This window comes from Pseudopipra pipra, chromosome 5 (genome assembly GCF_036250125.1).
Source record: "Pseudopipra pipra isolate bDixPip1 chromosome 5, bDixPip1.hap1, whole genome shotgun sequence".
NCBI lineage: Eukaryota > Metazoa > Chordata > Aves > Passeriformes > Pipridae > Pseudopipra > Pseudopipra pipra.
Window position 1 is genome coordinate 73,086,033 of NC_087553.1, and position 18,381 is coordinate 73,104,413.

General features: G+C 47.4%; 1 protein-coding gene across 2 annotated transcripts in view; it reads right to left on the reverse strand.

Annotated features, from left to right (window-relative positions):
• Window positions 1–18,381, reverse strand: part of PLXNA4 (plexin A4) — a 445,892-nt gene that overhangs the window by 72,402 nt on the left and 355,109 nt on the right. For both annotated transcript variants that reach the window (XM_064656587.1, XM_064656588.1), the window contains exons 10-12: window positions 13,987–14,187; window positions 5,276–5,372; window positions 1,797–1,987 (exon numbers count right to left, since the gene is read on the reverse strand). In XM_064656587.1, coding sequence (XP_064512657.1) covers window positions 1,797–1,987; window positions 5,276–5,372; window positions 13,987–14,187 — 489 coding nt within the window. The remainder of the gene's footprint in view (window positions 1–1,796; window positions 1,988–5,275; window positions 5,373–13,986; window positions 14,188–18,381) is intronic.

Below are 18,381 nucleotides of genomic sequence, written 5' to 3' on the forward strand. Positions count from 1 at the left end.
GAACATCCTAACACTGCATGTCCTTGTGGTTTGGACTTCTGCTTTAGTTGACCATCCCCATACCAAATTCTGTGAATGTTTCACAAGGTCTGAGAATCTTAAAATATTTAGAAAAAGATTTCTCCCAGCTCCCAAGAATTTTCAAGGCCTCAAAGTTGAGTATTCAGATAAAATTCTCCATTCTGGCTGGCTGGGCTTGGTTTCACAGCTTCGGGTGGTTCAGGTGGGCTCAAAATTACCAGTCTCAGATAAATCCAAATGTGGTGGAGACCTTCACCTTGGAAACACTGGAATAAGCCACAGACATCAGAATAACTTAAAATCAAACAGTTCAGCTGAGTGAGTACTTTAGAACTGATGAATGACAGGAAGATGTATTGAAACACAGTAAGAGAAGTTCTTTTCAATGGCATCTGGGAAAAACAGATTCAACCCAACCTTTGCTCTCTCAAAATGTTCCAGCATGGACATCGGTTTAAAGCTTGTCCATAACACCCACACTTTTTGATTCTTAACCAAGTACAACTTAAAAAAGCCTTTCTTGCTTTCTAAGAAAATAACCCACCTAATTATTCATACCAAACCACCACAGTGGAGGCTGGATTTTCCTCCTTTGCGTTTCCCCTTGTCTTGTCTGTCTCATTTTCCTCCCGATTCTTCTAATTTGCAAAATAAGGCCCTGGCCACATTAAAAGGGTGACTGAGAGATGCTTAAGGCAGGAGGCAGTTGGAAAGGATGGGGCCCTCATTTTCAAGGCTCAGGTCCTTCTGCCTGCCCTGTGACCCTGAAATGGTGCCTGTCATTATGGCAAAGGCATCCTAAGACAGCAGAAAAAAGTCCCTTTATGCTTCAGGCCTGATTTGCCTCCCTTGCCTTCTCACCCTTCCTCTGCTGCCCCTCTCTGGTCTTTCTATCATTTTATGTCCTCTTTGGACCTTTTCCCCATCTCTTCCTTTGGCCCACTCAATAGGAAACCTTGTAAAGAACAACGTTATCCTGCAGGTCCTTCCCCCCAGCCTTTCCCTCATTCTCTCTTTATCACTTAATAGGACAGTTCCCAATTTTCTTAATCCAGGATTGTTCCTGCCTCCTCCTTGAGCCTTCCAAGGGGAAACCTGACAACTGTACAAGGCTTTGTTTGCTTTATGGGGGCTTTTTTACCCCTCAAAACCAGCCAGGCAAACAAATGGGCTTTAATTTGCTGGAGTCAGTGGAGTCTTGTTTTTTCCTGGACATGGACTCTGTCCATGTCATGCTGCCAGGAAACATAAACTACAACCATCTCCCTTCCTTGACCTCCTGTCAGCAAAGCTCAAACCACTCTGGGATCACTCAGCATCTCATATCTCAGTCAGAGAGGCTGTTTCAAGAGACACTTGGGCTCCTTTGATTTACCCTCACACCGACCATTTGAGACGCCCCAGAGCATCTTGTCTCACCTTCAGCTGTTCCTCTGGAAGGCCAAGTTCTCCTAAAGGCTTGCTGTCACATCTACCAGCCCTGTGTGGGCAGGTCAGATACTCTGGGTTCCTCAGCTTGCACCAGCAGACTGTGTTTGTGCAAATGAATCACATCCACATGGACTATGGCATGGGAATTCTGACACCCTGGTTTGTAAACACCTGGAGTTGTGTGCCTGCCTTTGAAGGTCACCATGGACTCCCATCCCCAAGCCTGGCACAGCAGGACTCAGCCCTGCCCTTCCCATCACCAACCCAAGCCCGAATCATGAAAAATCGACCAAGGAAAGGGCACAAGAGAGAATACCCCATCTTCTTGCAGATCCATGACTTACATCCGTGATCTTGGGGTTGGTGCACTTGCCCTTGGTGCTGGACAACTCCAGCCACTGGCTGTCCTGGGCTGGGCAGTGCTGCTTCAGCGTGCACTGGTTCTGTCCCTGGCACCAGCCACACTCGAAGTCGGGGTCGGCTTTCAGGCAGAGTCCACAGCTGTCCCTCATGGCCCCACACTTGTACAGGTGAACTGCAGGGACAGGAAAACACAGAGGGCCTGAGGGATGCAGAAAGCACGGGAGAGCGGTGGGATGGCAGAGGGAAGGACGAAGGGTGAGAGACGAAGGTGTTCCAGGCTGCTCGTCCCAGAGTCAGGATGGGAACTCTCCAAGGGGGTGAGCAATGGGGCAATAAATGTGCACATCCTTCTCGAAATAAGCTGCACTTGTTAGAGTTCACCCCCCAGGAAAGGTATTTGTGTAAGCTGAGAGCAGAAGGAAGTTGAAGTATGGATAGGTTTGGAGGAACTGTGCTTGGGCAGTGACTTGGCCTCAGTCCCTTCCTTTTTCAGAGACTGAAAGCCATAAAGTGCCACCTATAACCAGCCTCAGCACTTCATCCTAAAATGATTTTCTAGACCAGGTCAACCCAGAGATTAAACTTGGGGATTTGTCCAGGGTGAAACTACCCAGAACTGCATGTTGAGTTGATGCCACTCAGGTTTCTTACTTAATAGAAATAATATTAAATTAATTACATATTATATACTATATATTAATATACAGTATAAATACAAACATATTATTTGTTAATATATAAATAATATAATATATAAATATATATAAAATAATGTAATATAAAATATTTAAATAAATGTAAATATATAGTAAAAATACTTAATAGTAAATACACAATGGTTCACTCTGAGGCTGAATCCAGGGATTCACAATCAGCCTTTCCCCCTTCTCCTGCTCCAGAAATTGAGTCTGCTTTACATTTTGAAGCTCTGAGTTGATCCCCCTCTAATACAAGACAATGATTAATGCTTAGCTCCAGTTTGGGCTGTTAAGTGATTAGAAGCACTCAGAGCTTCTTCAAATAAAGCCTAAAAATGTTGCAGCCCTCCTACGAAACAAGATCATGTTATTTATCCATATTTTGCAGCTGTGTGAGCTGAGGCCTGGCTCACACAGGGGACTGATAAAAGAATTGTCCTCCCAGAAGATGATGATGATACAATCAAGACTCTCAGACTTGGGGTTTTTTTTTTTTCTGTATTTGTGGGCATGTTGGGGGATTTCTTTAGGAAATGGGGGATTTTCCCCTCTGTGCTTCTGTTTTGCTGTGCCTGTAGGTGACCGAAGTCTTGTCTGTGGTTATCACTACACACAATCCCAAAGCCCAAAGGCTCTGGATATATGTCTTGAAAAGCTCTGTCTCTTCACACCTGCACCCAAGAAGTCAGCAAGTATTGGCCAGTGCAAGGAAAAGCTCAGAAACTCATTATTTCTCTAGTCTGAGTGCAAGAAGAGTAACCCCAAAAAGTACCCCAAAGAAAAGCTTGCAAAGCATCTGTCACTCACAGTGTGCCACAGACCGCGAGGATGCCGCTTTTTCCTTAGTGTTCTCTTAGATTTCCTCAAATTTGCTGAGTTGTTCTGCTTGAGATGCCCCCAGTGAGCATCTCTGCAGGCAGTTTGGTTTAGGTTTGGGGTCTCAGCCTGCCATCCCAGCCTGTGGGATGCTGGATGTGAAAGGAGTGGCATCTTGGTGACCTGAAGGCAGCTCTCTGTGTCCTTAAGAGCACGTGCTAAGCCTACATGTGGTATATCCATGGGCACAAGCCTAAGCTCTCCTCCTGATCCAAAACATGATGACATCATGCAAACTACTCATTTGGGATAGTCACCAGCCAGTGACACTTCCTAGATTTTTCCTAGTCACTACTTACAACCTTTTGGCTTTGAATAACCCAGGAACTTGTAAGTTCTTGGGTAGGTTCTTGTGCCAAGGACTAAGCACCACAAGATGTTTCTTGGCTTCATCTTCTAGTCTGGTTTATGTTCCCAGCACCTAAACATACAATCATCATGATTATCAGCTTGATTTTAATCCTACATCACCTTGGACAGTTCAGGACTAACCCAAAAAAAAGGGTTCACACTCTTGGTGTGGACCATGTTGTGTCAGGAATGCTCAGTTTATAATGGGAGCAGAAAACTAACCAGGACTGGGGCAAGTGCCCAAATTCCGACCTCTAACCCACATTTCTGAAGGTTCTCACAGTCCCTGGCACTGTTTGGGTCCATGGAAATTAGCAGTGTCCTGGCAATGCCTTGGCACAGCTTGGAGAGCAGGAGACAACTTCAGCATGGAGGGAGAGCAGCAGTTTCAACATGTTACTGGATGCCAAAGCTGGACAAGGATCTCCAGCCTGTTGTGTTTAATGAGTGGATTCAACCCTTTAACAAGTTTGGGGGGGAGAGTGCAGGACCTTCAGCATCCAGACTGGTGATTTGAATCCAGTGGCTGTTGGAGAAAGACATCAGAGAGGTGGGAGTAGGTGGAGAAGGACAGGAAGGGGTCAAGCCGTGGGAAGAAGAGTTGAATTGTGTACTGCTCTCCAGCTTCCATATGGTGTTGGTGGGAACCTCACCCATCACCCCTCAGCATGAGGGTGGGTGTGAAACGGTGTGAGAGTAGTGTGGGAGTACCTGATGGGGAGGGATGGAGTGGGATAAGACGTGGAAAGTGTCCAGGAGAAGGTAAAGAGAGGGAGGGAGAAACTTCTGAGAGGTGGTGATGTGAGAAGGAGAGAATCTGCAGGTCTGAGCTGCAAATGCAGAGCAGCCAAGAGGAGGGGTTGCCTGGGGGAAAGATTTCAGGGTGGATGGACAAGAAGGAAGACGAAGAAGATGTGGATGGACCATCCATCTCCAGCAAAACCCCTGCTGGATGTGCAGGGTCCCTCTGTGATGGGCACATCAATCCTGTGCCATCAGAGGTGGTTGAACAGAGCCAGGCTCTGGGCAGGAGGTGCTTGTCAGGCCTCTTCTCATTCTCATTTTATTTTGTTCAGAATGTTCCCACTGGTGAGCTGCAGCCTTTGTGCCCCCCCTCTCCCTTCCCCTGTTCATTGCTAGAGCCTGGTCTCCCGGCATGTTCACTGGAAGAGCATCCCTGCAGGAGCAATAAAGAGGGGGAGAAACTTGGAGAAGGAGGGGCATGAAAACCAGACACAAAAAAAAACCACGGGGAGAAGCGGGAGGCGAAGACGATGAAGGGAGAGGGAAAGCAACACAAGTGGGAGGGAGAGTCGCATTTCCCAGGTGGAATGAGAGAACTGGAGGGCTGGGGGGGGGGGGGGGCGAGGAGGACACAAAGCACAAAAAAATTGGTGATTTGCAGAGTGTGGAGAACAAGTGTGTCTGTACCAGACAGCACAGGGAGATGGTGGCAGCTTTGTTAAGTGTAGGGGAGCGCTGCTGCCCGTTGCTAAGGTTACCACTTCCAAGGACAAGTTGAAATAACTCCTTACCTTTGTTCTGTGCCGGGTTGTCAATGTTGAAATTCCCGTTCCACACGACAGTCAGCTCCACTGGCAGGCTGTTAATCTCCATCCCTTCGTAGGAATACTGGAAGTGGGAGAGGAAAAACGAAAGAAAACCCCCAAACACAGACTTACAAAGTGCCCAGGGGTGGGGAGGGGATGGAACAAGGCAAGAGGTGCTGCTGCATGTTGTGAACAAGAGAAATGGAGCTGTCAGACACCTTCCTAGTCACCATCACCTTCCACAATGCTATGGGATGCTCTCAAAGCTGTGGATCTCAAACCATGCCCCTCTCAACAGCCCTTTCAGCCATTAGGGGAATATTCACAGAGTCACAGAATTACAGGTGTGGGTTGGAAGGGACCTTAAAAATCATCCAGTTCCACCTCCTGCCATGGGCAAGGACAACTTCTACTATCCCAGGTTGCTCCAAGCCCCATCCAACCTGGCCTTGGACACTTCCCAGGATCCAGGGGCAGCCACAGTTTCTCTGGGAAACCTGTGTCAGGACCTCCCCACCCTCACAGGGAAGAATCTCTTCCTAATATCCAGTTTAACCCTGTCTTCCTTCCACTTAAAGCCATTCCCCGCATGTGACAACTTGGAAATCCACCTTCCAGGTGCTGAGAACAGCTCTGAAACATATTTTGCCAACTCTTGGATGCATTTTAAGGTGTAAACAACACATTTTGGGTCTGTCATCCAACTCTACCTCTGCTATGTAACCCACAGGGGCTGAGCACATATATGGGGTTACCTACACTAGTGGTGTTTTGAAGGACTCTTGGAAGCTGAGTGAGGTCTCAGAAGTCAGGGAACGGGCACATCATGGAAAAAAAAGGGGAAAAATGGAGGTTCTGTGTAATTATAGACCTGTCAGCCTAACTTGGCTTCCCTGAATGAAAGTACATCAAATTATTAAACAATCAATTTATAAGCACCTGCGAGATGATAAGGTGATAAAAATCAGCCAGCATAGATTTGTCAAGAACAAATTGTGTCAACCCAATCTAATTTCCTTTTTGACAGGCTTAATGACTTTGTGGATAAAGGAAAAGCAGCAGATGTCATTTATCTTGATTTCAGTAGAGTATTTGCTACTGCCCTACAGGAGATTCCCATAAACAAAGCAGGGAAATATGAACTAAAAGAAGGCACCATAAGATTTATGCAAAAACTGTCAAAAAAAACCCAAACAGTTAGATAATTCCATGGCAGACTGGGAGGATGTTTCAAAAGGAATTCTGTCCTGGGTCTGGCATTTCTCAGTATTTTCACTGTTGACTTGGATGATAGGCTACAGATTTCATGAATGACACTGTTCTGGGAGAGGGTGCAGGGTTAAGAATTCAAAACAAACTTGGCAAATGGGAGAAAAACGGGCCAAAATCAACCACCTGAAATTCAAAGCAGGGAAATAGGGTCTATTTTGCAGCAGGAAAAATCAATGCAAACAACTATGAAATTGGAGTGACTGGCCAGTGCTGCAGGACAGACTGGGGACTGCTGAGGATCATAAACAGACTGAATCAGCAATGCCATATTGCTGCCAAAACCCAAGCAATTCTCACTTGGGGATGGACCAAATAGAGTTTGTCACATATGTAAACCCCGGGATGCAAACATTTTTCCCTGCTCAGAACCAGAAAGGCTTCAGCTGGAGTGAGGAGTATCCAGTTTCCAGCAAATGCATCTTAAAAAAAGCCATGGAAAACTTCAGAGAGAGTTGGGCAGATTTAAACAAACACTTGTCAAGGACAGTCAAGGTTCACAGAAGTGGCCTGAAGGAAGGAAAGGGAAGCTGGTCTCTGGAGGCCCTCTCCACTTGGAGAACTCTCTGGCAGTGCTTTTCTTTTCCAGCTAAATTTTAATTTATCTTCAGCCAGTTCACACAGGGTTCACTCAGTTGCCCCTCAGATCCCACTGCCAACCTCCATCAACAGCCTCCATCCCACACTCCACCAAAAGGCAAAAAGCCTCATAAAGGGGGAGGAGATGGTTGATTAAAGGACAGAACGAGAACAAAGCAAGAAGGGGAGAAACATTCCATGCCTGTTACTGTTACTGAAGGATTTCGCCTCCTCAGAGCAGGAATCTCCCTCTGCACTGGGATCTATGGTGGGACAAACCCCCACTTTAAAATAAAAAGATGTTTTCCCCACTAAAAGATTAAATATAACTCAGCCATGTGTCTGCTTTGGTTGGGCACATCTTAGAGAGCAGTAAGGAGTTCCCTACAGCCTAAAGTCTCAATGTGATTTTCCACAGAGATGCCAAAGCTCTGAGCCTTTACAGGAAGTTTTTCCTGTATCCCTTAATTGCCATATAATTGGGAGTAAATCATAGATGGTGATTTCTGTCCATTACAGCAGAGTGAGAGCTGGTTTCACAGTAATTCCTCTTTGGACAAACTAAACACAATTAGCCATTAATCTGCAAAAGCCTGTGATTATGATCTAGTTGTGGGGTATTTATGGGTATAAGCTTTGTGGTTTCCATGGAAGTAAAGAGCAGCCACAGGTTACCCTTTGCAACAGGGCTGTTCCCTCCAGTCTCATTCAGTATTTGCATTTTTATGACACCTTTTGGTGTCACTGCCAGCGAGATGCAAGATGATGCAGAGCTGCTTGGACTCACACCACTGGTTGTTCACAGCTTTTCTGAGCTTGGGACGAGGATGGGGAGACAGGAGTGGGAAGGAGAGTGCCTGAGAAGCAGTGAATAATTAATCTGGTGCCACTCAGCAATGCCTGCTCTGCACAGCACTTTGAAAATGCTGGCTGGGAATGGGAAAGGGGATATACAGAACTCCTGGTCACCCTAAAATCAGATGAGTCTTAGGAAGTGCTACATTCTGCCTCCCCCAGAGCCTCATGTGTCTTTTGGGATTTACAGAATCATGGAATATGCTGGGTTGGAAGGGACCCACAAGAATCATTGAGTCCAGGCCTCAGCCCTGCACAGGACCATCCCCAAGAGTCACACCATGGGCCTGAGAGGATCATCCTAACATTCCTTGAGCTCTGTCAGCCTTGGTGCTGTGCCCAATGCCATGGAGAGCCTGTTCCGTGCCCAACCACCCTCTGAGGGAAGTTCTTTTATTTAATATCCAACCTAAACCTTCCTTGACAGAACTTCAGGCCATTCCCTGGGGTCCTGTCACTGGTCCCCACAGAGATCAGTGCCTGCCCCTCCTCTGCTCCTCATGAGAAAGCAAAGACCAGGCAGGGCTGCCAAGGGACAGGCAGCTGGAGTGCCCCAGAGCCTTTCATCCCAGGGAGGATCCCAGTGCCAGCAGCAGGAGCCCAGCTGGGAATTCAGATCTTATCTCACCTGCAGCACCAGGAGCAAACACATATTAAGCTTTTTAACTCAGTAGGTTTGATCCAGAACTGGAAATGGATACGAGGGAATAAGCAAGGGGATCCCCATGGAAGAGCCCCAAGGATGAAGCCAGGAATGAGGATGCTCACACTGCCATGATCTGATCAGATGGTTTCTGGGCTTCACGGCAGCGAAACGGAGCGATTTGCAAAGTACCAGCGAGCAAACGCTCCGTCCTCTGCAGACCACAGGAGCTGCTCACTCATTGTGACCCCTCTTCAAAGCCCGCTGAACTCAACAGGAGTCTTTGAAAAGGACTCACTCAGCTGTGACAATAAGATGGAAATGTGTTCCGGGGAAGAAAAAAGGGATGGTGCATCGATCTCCGGGACAGTGGAGCTTCCCAGGTACTCCTGCTGGGAGTGTTCGCACTGTTAGGGCTTGGCTGGACACCTTCCCTGCCTCCAACACAGCAAAACTGCTCAGAATGTGTAAATCTGACCCCTAAACCTGCCAAATCTGGATCACAGTCATGAAAATCAAACCAAAGCACAAAATTATGGGCAGTTCAGAGGGCCAAACTGAGAATGCCAAAACTCTGCTAGAAGGAGCTGTTGTAATTCACTTGAACTCCCAAGTGTCTTTTTTTTTTGCCTCTCAAACTCTTTCCTTGTATATGATACTTCTGCAGTTTGTGCAAATCCATATCCACCCTTGGCCACTTGCTGTATCCTGGGATGTGTCAAAGGGTAAAGCCCTTGGGTAATTTGGCTTGGCCACACTTAGGATGACAAATGAAGAGTGACTTCATGATGTTTCCCCTTTGTATTTAAAGAATGTCCAGCAGTGGGGGAACATCTGCAGACAAAAAGCATTTTAGCAGTATTTTAGTGTTAGTCTGTTTTCCCTGACACTACTTTTGTGATTAAAGCTCAGTCCTGAGGATTGATTTCTGTACCTGGCTCTGCCACCAACTCCTTTTGTGATCCTGTGCAAAACATTGAATCCCTCTTTGCGTCATTTTTCCAGTCATAAACTGAGTAGAAGAAAACTTCTTGTTCACAGTCAACCCATCTTCTTGGACTCTTTGCTTCCCAGAGCTGGGGCTGAATTTTTGTGTCTGGGTATCACCCAGGTCAACACAACCTGTGTCACGACTGGGGTTTCTCTGTGAGATTTGAATGTAGACAAGTGATAATAATGCATCAAAACAATTTAGAAGCAGATGTGCAAGGCTGGCATTCCTGCCCATGGCAAGGGGTTGGAACTAGATGATCTTTAAGATGCCTTCCAACCCAAACCATTTTATGATTCTACAACCCACAGCCCTGTGCTTGTCTTTTGACCACCCATAACTGTGTTTTCCCATGATTTCTGTGAGCAGAACTCCTAATTTTTTTTCCCAGCTCTGCTTTTTATTGGTTTTTGGTTTTTTTTATCACTTGCTCCTCTGTGAGCCACACCACAGAGTCCAGTGCCACTGAGATCTCTTGCTGAAGTGCAATGATGTGACAAATAGAACATCCTTGCTTTCCTGTCCCTAAGTCACACAGCACTTTCAGCTGCACCACCTCGGGTCTCACGACACACAGACCTGTGAAGGACTTGAGACAAATTATCAGCAGGGATTTTGCTGCCAGGAATCAGTGCCTGCTCCCTGTGTGTGCCAAGGCCAGGGGTGGGCAGGCTCACACCACCCAAGGGTATGGGATTAGTCACTGAAGCAGGGAATGGCAATAATCATGGCATGCTCAGGTGGGTCATCCCTCACCCATCTCCCTCTTCCTCGTGCCAAAGGCTGATCGTACTGGGCTGATTGCAAGTGCTGGGGCTCCCACTGTTTCCCACTGGGAAGATTGCTCTCTGCCCTGATACATCCAGCAATTTCAGCCCTTCCTGCTGACATTTTAACTTACTTATTTATACGTCTCCTTTGCTCCCCTCCCTTTTCATTTCCGCCCATCACTCCGTGTCCAGGCTGTTGGCAGAGCTATCACAAGTGCAATAAGGATTGGCAGGTAGGGCACCTCTGAGTGATAATTGCATGCCTTGGGTGGTGTGACAGGGGACAAAGCCCGGAGCTGAGAGTCTCAAACCACTTGACAAGAACAATAATTGTCCCGAATTGTGCTGCCTGTGGTGACTTATTGCTGTTATCAAATGAAACATCTCCAGGAAAGACAGGGAGAGGGGCAGATCTGAGTCCTGACTGGTCTGAGCACCATCAGAACTGGATATGACATCCCTGACACACCACCAGATAGGCTGGTCCCAGCTGGGTGTCCTTAGAGCACCCTTAAACTGAAGCTGGAGCCACTTAGAAAGGTGCCTGGATGGTTCTGATCCTTGGTGTAAACCTTGAGGGATCAGGAAATGCAAGGCAAGAGTTAAGGCTTGTCCCTGATTCTATCCTGTGTGAAAGCAGGAAAAAATCCTGTGTTTTGCAAAAGTTATTGTGCAAGAGGCAAATCTGAGCTCACTGGTGCCTAATGTGTGATGGGAGGGGGTAGATCTTGAGGCTTAGGATGGAAAACAAGGCAAGAACGATTGCTTGGCCTAACGTGCACCACCACCAGACCTGCTGGCAGGACAGCATCCCTTCGGGGACACACCATCACAACACATCCTCCTACCCTCCTTTGGACCTTCTCCAAGCCTGCAATGCAGGTGCTACATTCAGTGCCTCCTCCAGCAACTGTGCTGAGTAAAAAAGCTCTGCCAAAGGGGGTTGATTCAATTTGCAAACAAGCTCACTCGGCTGTTTCTAAAGCCAGGTGACCCCCGGAGCAGAGGCTCATTGTATCACAGTGGCTCCAGGCTGAATGCTAATTCTGGCAGGGAAGGGAATAATCATGATGGAGACATATCTCCAGCACTCCTTCCCTATTGTCTGTGTCCTCTGCCACCTGCTCAAACAGCCAGGGCTTCTCTGTTCCCTTTTTGTAGCTGTATGAATGTTGCTTTCTTTTGTCTGGCTCTCCCTTCCACATCTCTTTCTCTCAGTGTCTGGCAAATTCAGAGCAACAATGAAATAACATTTCTCAGAAATAAAAAGAAAAAAAAAAGGAAGAAAAAAGAACTCGAATCAGAGTTAAAGGACCTTCAAAAGAAAAGGGGAGAAAAGGAAAGGAAAGGGAAGCAAAGAGAAGGAAGAGGAGGAAAGCGAGGGAGAGGGAAAGGGGAGGGCAGAGGAAAAGGGAGAGGAGGCAGAAAACAGCACAGAAAAAAGAGATGATTTTATTTCCAAACGAGCCTCTCTTCCTGGAGAAGGAATAGATCCACTTGAGCCACCACCAAACGCGGGACAAGCATCCTACAGACAACACACAGCAGGGAGGTCATGGGGTGCCAGTGCCTTGGCATCAGCCCTGAGTCTCAGCCTTGCCACACTGCAGCTCTGGCACAGCCTGGAGTGTTCTGGTTCAGCAAAACAGACATTAAGGTCAAAATGGTGCAGTCACAGCACTCAGGCATTCCATGAGGAAATCCAGCTGGGGGCTCGTGGAACCCCACTTCTCCAGTCCCAGGCACTGGCAGCTTCTCGAGGCTGGCAGGTGGTGTGGGAATGGTAACCATTGCTTCTCAAAGCCAGAGACATTTCTTGGGTCCCACAAAAGCTGAGACTGGCTGAAATTAATCTCCTGCTCAGCCCGACTATGCTTAAAATCATCCTGAGATAATTCATGCTAATGCCTATGTATGCCAGAGAATACCTAGCTCTAGAGGGTCTTTAAAGGTCTCTCTTCCCTAAGGTTCTTTGGACAGATATATAATCTCTGCCCATGTCCATATAATACCCCTTTTTCACCATGTAAAAGAAAATACTTTTTTTTTAAAAAGCGTAATACCTTCTTAACTTCTCAGGCCACCTATTTCTTCGAAGCCTCAAACCTGGAAGCCCACAGGTCATTAACCAGTAATGAAAATCAGGAGGAGGGAGGGAGAGGGACAAAGAAACAAATAAAAGAGCCTCATTGGGAAGTTGATTGTTTGCAAAGGATCGTAAAACGTGCGAAGTGCCTGCGATGTTCAGCTGGTGCCTAATGCAGCAGAATATGTTGTGACAAGCAGTGCCCAGCGTGGAGTGGCAGAGCTGCGGTGAAGTGGCTAAAGCCTGTAATTAGCTCTTTGACTAATAAATCACCTCGCAGCAGCAGCAGTGAAAATGACTCAGATGCATGTCTCGGAGACATGAACCTCATGGAGAAGACTCTGGAGAAGTAGAGACTGCTATTGCAGGTAGGAACAGCTCCTGGCAGATGACTGATTTGTCCCCAGAACGGGCATGGCTGTGGTGAAAACGCTGTCGTGACTCAAACAGGCTCCCTGGGAGGGGGGTCACTGGTCCTGCACTGCAGATGGGAAATGGAGGTGGGCAGAGGGAGAAAGGGACTCCCCAAAGGGCATGTGGTGAGTCAGTGGTTGCGGGAAGGTCTGACTCAACCCAAGGCCAGGTTGGACAGGGCTTTGAGCAGCCTGGTCTAGTGGAAGGTGCCCCTGCCCATGGCAGAGGGTTGGAATGACATGATCTTTAAGGTTTCTTCCAACCCAAAGCTTTCTGTGATTCTGTGATCTCACCCTTCTTTTGACCCATCACATCAGGCTGTTTATATGGGGTTTTTTATGTCCCATCACAAAACCCCTGCAAAATAACCTAAACTCTCCATCTGGAAACCCTGTTTGTGGCACTGTGAGGATATGAGCAGGTTAAGCTGACAATGATGCCTTATGGGTCATGGCTAAGGTGCTCCAGCATGGCCAAATACCGGGATTCAGGGCTCCAGGGCCAGAAGCAACTACTGTGTGGTGACACCAGCCAGTCTGATCAGAAAAAGGGGCAGTTTCCAAGCTACCAGCCAGCATTTCCTTGACTGTGATTGGAATCATAGAATCACTGAGGCTGGAAAAGACCTCCAAGATCATCAACTCCAAACTTTGACCAAATATCCTCATGCCCACTAAACTACACCGCCAAGTGCTATGCCTACACATCTTCTAAACACTTCTAGGGATGGTGACTCCACCACTTCCCTGAACAGCATGTTCTAATGCTTAACCACTCTTTCAGCGAAGAAATTTTTCCTGCTATCCAACCTGAACCTCCCCAGCACAACCTGAGGCCATTTCCCCTTGTCCTATTGCTTGTTATCTGGGAGAACACATCGACCCCCACCCAGCTACACCCTCTTTTCAGGTGATTATAGAGAGCAATAAAGCATCCCTTGAGCCTTTTCTCTAGATTAAACAGCTCCAGTACCCTCAATAAGGTAAAAAGAGCAGTGACACCACCCCAGATCCCACTGGGACAGTGCTGTGGGCACTTTTAGTCCTGTGTGGCCCCTGCAGCTCTCCCAGGCACACAGGGCTCGCTCACCGAAGTGTTCTGGCACTGCACACTGGAGCTGTTGAACCTCAGGGCTGGCACCCTCTGCTCGCTGCCCTGGATGTTCAGGATGCACTCGTAGCCTCTCTGGCCCGACTGAGGCTGGGGCAGGTTCTTGGCCTTCAGCGTGATGGGTTTGATCACTTCCACCGGCACCAGGATCTTCTCAGCCTGCAGCAGCTGGGGACAGTCCTGGGGAGAGAGCAGACAGCACACCAAGTCAGCACATGGGGTTTCCCACCCCCAGGTGGAGCCCTCTGATGCTTCTCAACCTTCTCACTTTGCCTGCTTACAAATCCTTTGCAGCTCCCTGGACCTCGCTCCCTTACGGGGGGAATTGGGGAGTGTTACAGGGAAGGCTCAGATAAACAGGAGAGGAAGGATTTCTTTTACAGACCATCCTTTCCTATCTCCCTTGCTTACGCTGCAGACTTTCAGCCTTCAGGACCCAGGGAAGCCACCTCTGGTGTTTTTTAATACCTGCTCTCTTATTCAGGTAATGGAAAAGGAATCATGTTCCCTCCATGGGTTTAGTCCAGTCACAATGCCGTGATAGAAGTGAATAAAACCAAAACCTGAGCATAATTCCTTGCTTCCCAACACCATTACATAAAAGGCACAGCTCCAGCCAGCTCCAGCAAGATGTGTTGCAACCTATGGAGTCGGGGATGTCAAAAAGAGAGTTTATTTTGGCTTAGAGGAGGACAAAATATTTATTACAGATAGATCCATCTCCCAAGAAACAACTGTTACACAATGTGTGGAGATCCCTTGGAAAGGCTCAGCAAAGAAGCAATGCCAAGGTGGATGTTGTTAATCTGGTGCCTCTGGGTGGGTCCCTCACAAAGGTAGAGGTCTGGGCACCCAAAGGTGGCATGCAGGAAGCTGCACTCAAAGTGTCATTGATTTGCACATCTTTAGAGTGGCCATGTGCTGCTTCTTCACGGCACAGTCAGACAAGCTGTCACATCCATGGATTCTAGGAAGCTACCACATCTTTAGGAAATTACTGCAGCTTTTTCCTGGCTGATCCAAGGCCATTTGATATAAAATGGGATCCCTTAAATAAACCACTGCAACGGGCTTCAAAACAAAAGCACAGACCACACTCCCTGTGAGTGCCTGCCTGTCCCCCCTGGTGATTCTTTTCAACTCCCAGATGCCAAGGTCAAGTCTGTCCCCTCCTTTTCACATTTTGCACATTGGTTGCTCTCTGTAGAGAGCTCCAGCATCATGATGATGCATCCACCCTGCCCAGTCCAAAGAGCAACACCATTTCAGCCTATCCTGCCCAACATTAAAACCAGAGCCAGCTGGGGCCAGCAGAGACAGGGAACTTCCTTAAAGAGGTGCAACCTTAATCTGTAGGGGTTGGTAAAAGGAAAATGACTGATTCAGGGGAGAAAAGAACTGAAAGGTTCAAAAGTGGAATTTATGGCTTATTGAGAGCCTGGGAGCTTGTTAGAGCAGATGGTGGGAGCATCTTACTGAAGCAAACAGCTTAAGGAGATAAAGAAACGGATTAGAAGTGTAACATCTGCAGTTACATCAACCACGAGCAGAATTACAAGAGCCATCAGTCATGACATTGCATGTGTGAGTCGATCCAGGGGCAGGAGGAAAATCCAGTAACCACCCAATGTCCCTGCAGTGAGGTCCAGAAACCTTTCGCAGTCCCAAAGAGGGTCTGTCTGTCCTGGTGAGGATGGCAGACAGAAGAGTCCTTCAGGGCCACGTGATTTCCCATCTGCACTTAGAGGCTGAGAGCTACTGGTGGGCTCCAGTTGGCCTTGCCCAGGTTGGCACCAGAACCTGGACAGGAGCTGGGTGGAGCTGAACAATCTTGGGTCCAGTGTCCATTTCCCCCCTAAACTGGCACTAGGCCTGGCTTGATACCTGCTACCAAGGGCTGAGGCTTAACAGGCCATCAGGTTAACCTGGTTGGAGGGTGTAAGCATTGGAGGTGGAAAGGAAAGCCCATGGGTGACTGCAATTCAGTGATGAACTTCACAACTGTGATTCTCTGCACTCAGGGGGGGTGAGGATTGAGTGCTTGAGGGGCTACACCCTGTTCCAACATTCCCTTCTCCTGCTGCTGGGCTGCCCTGTGATGAAACATCTCTAGGGAGTTACTAACACTCAAACACAATGGTTAAAGTGCCAGAGAAGTGTTTTTCTTGATTAAAGAGCAAGGCTTTACCATCTAGAAAGTCTTCCCAACCTTGAGTTCAATGGTCCTACACAGCAGCGTTAAGGATAAATGCAGGGTTAAGTAGATACTCAGCACGAGAAAATGAGGTATAATCTATAACTCTGAGTGATTTAGACCTATAAAAACCCAGAGGACAAGGGAAGGAGATGGTCTAGGCCATATTAAAGCAAGAGAGAGAGTTTCCAGTGCTGATCATGCCAGCAGATACCACATGTAAACACTATTTGGGACTAAATGGTTTCAACACCCCCGACCCTTCCCTGTCACGTGCCCAACATGTCCTGGGGCTTCTGCATCTGCTTCCTCTCTTTCTCCTGGCAGAAGAAAAGACCTTGGCAACATCCTCTCCATTTTTTTTCCCTCCCCAGCCACAGGAGTTGAGAGAGAGATGCATTGGCAGAGGGAATCAGTGGGACAGGAGGATGGGAAAGCCGTATCTGCCGCTGAGCAGCCGTTTCCCAAGAGTGGGCATTTCGCTTGATGTCTGTCAAACAGCAAAGCCTCTGATGGGAGCTGGAGGATGGAGGTTGGAGATAGTCCACCCTGTTACCTGCAGGCCAATCCCAGCTCTTCAGCCTGGTCTTTCTTGTGGAGCCTTATCCCGTCCCCCTCCACCGCTGGTGCTGTAACCTTTCCGATAACACTTGTTTCAAGTTCATTAACAAGCCGTGATTGAGGCAGCCCCAAAACAGGATTCGTTTGCATATAAAAAGCTTTGCAGTGCTGTGAGGAAGTTCATTATAGATAATTGAAGAGGCAAGCGCCATAAAGAGGAAATCCTCCCAATGTGGCTTTATCTGATTGACCTAATGTTCTTTCTAATTGAAACGGGGAGGGGAAGAGGCAATTTCATTGGGTGTTGTGCTGCATAAAACCTCAGAGCTTGGACCAGGCTCTGGGTTCAGATTCACACGGAACTCATTTTGCAGCCTGTGTCAAGCTTTGGGTGCCTGGCCAGGTTTGTATTTTTGAGGGGAAAACAACAAGCTGCTCAGAGCAGGCCCAAGCAGAGGAGTCCTTAAAAAAGATTTATCTTGGGCATTTTACAGTGGAGGCACTTTCCCTGCACCCTTCTCCTCTGCAATGGACATCACCTAGGCTGGAAAATATGTTTTTCACATGATGTAGAGGAAATAAAAATACGCTGCCAACAACTGCACCAAAGAAGGGCACAATCTCACCGCTTTTGCCTTTGGTATAAAATAAATTAAGCCTTTTGCCCGACTCGAAGGGCAGCTGGTTCAGAATCCAGAGGATTGTTGTTGATTCATTTTGTGTGTGTAGCTTCACTCTATTCCTTAAATGCTTTCAGATGAGTCAGACCATTTACAATAATATCCCCCACCCTTGCCAGTTACTCCTATCAGCAGCAATGCACACCTCACATCACCAAAATTTTGCCAATTACCAAGTCAGGGAGCTTTTGCAGTGAAAACACTGCATGAAATGGGCTGGACTCATTGGGTCGATGGTAGTTTAATTTTCTTTATTTATAACTCCTCACAGAGCTGCTGTGAATGTGTTTTGTTGTAGCTTGCAGAAATAATAAAAGTCTCAGAAATATGAGAACCTTTTCTCTCCCATATGTGTTATGGCCTCCATCACAAAAGCTGAGTAAGTCCCCAGTGAGAGCCATCAGGAGGATTCTGCTAAAGAGAACGACGAAAACTCTCTGAGGCCGTGTGGTCTTAGCCCTGAACTAATTAGTTAGGTTCCTTTATGGTGCCTTATACATCTAGAGTTATGATTTCATGGAAATTTCATCCTGCTTTTTCCCAGTATAAGCTGGAGGCTGACCAGATACTCTGGGTTATCATCCTCTCCTAGGAATGTAGGGATCTTTCACAGCCTTGTGATGCTACATGGGTTTTATTCCAACCTTATTTTGTACAGTTTCACTCTCTGTTACTGGTTTTCGCCAGGGTTATGATCTGAAGTGTCATCAAAGTGTTTTCCACTTTCCAAAAGACAACGGGTTTTATCTACTTTAAACGGGGGCATTCCACATGGGAACAGGTAAAACATCCATGAAGGTTTAATACAATGACCCATCCACCCATCAACAATCTCCACCTTCTATTGCTGTCCCAGTTCACTCGTTTTCACTTGTGCATCTCTCCTCACACAGAGCATCCAGGTGAGGGAGTCTTTCCAACTTTTCCCTCATACTGGCT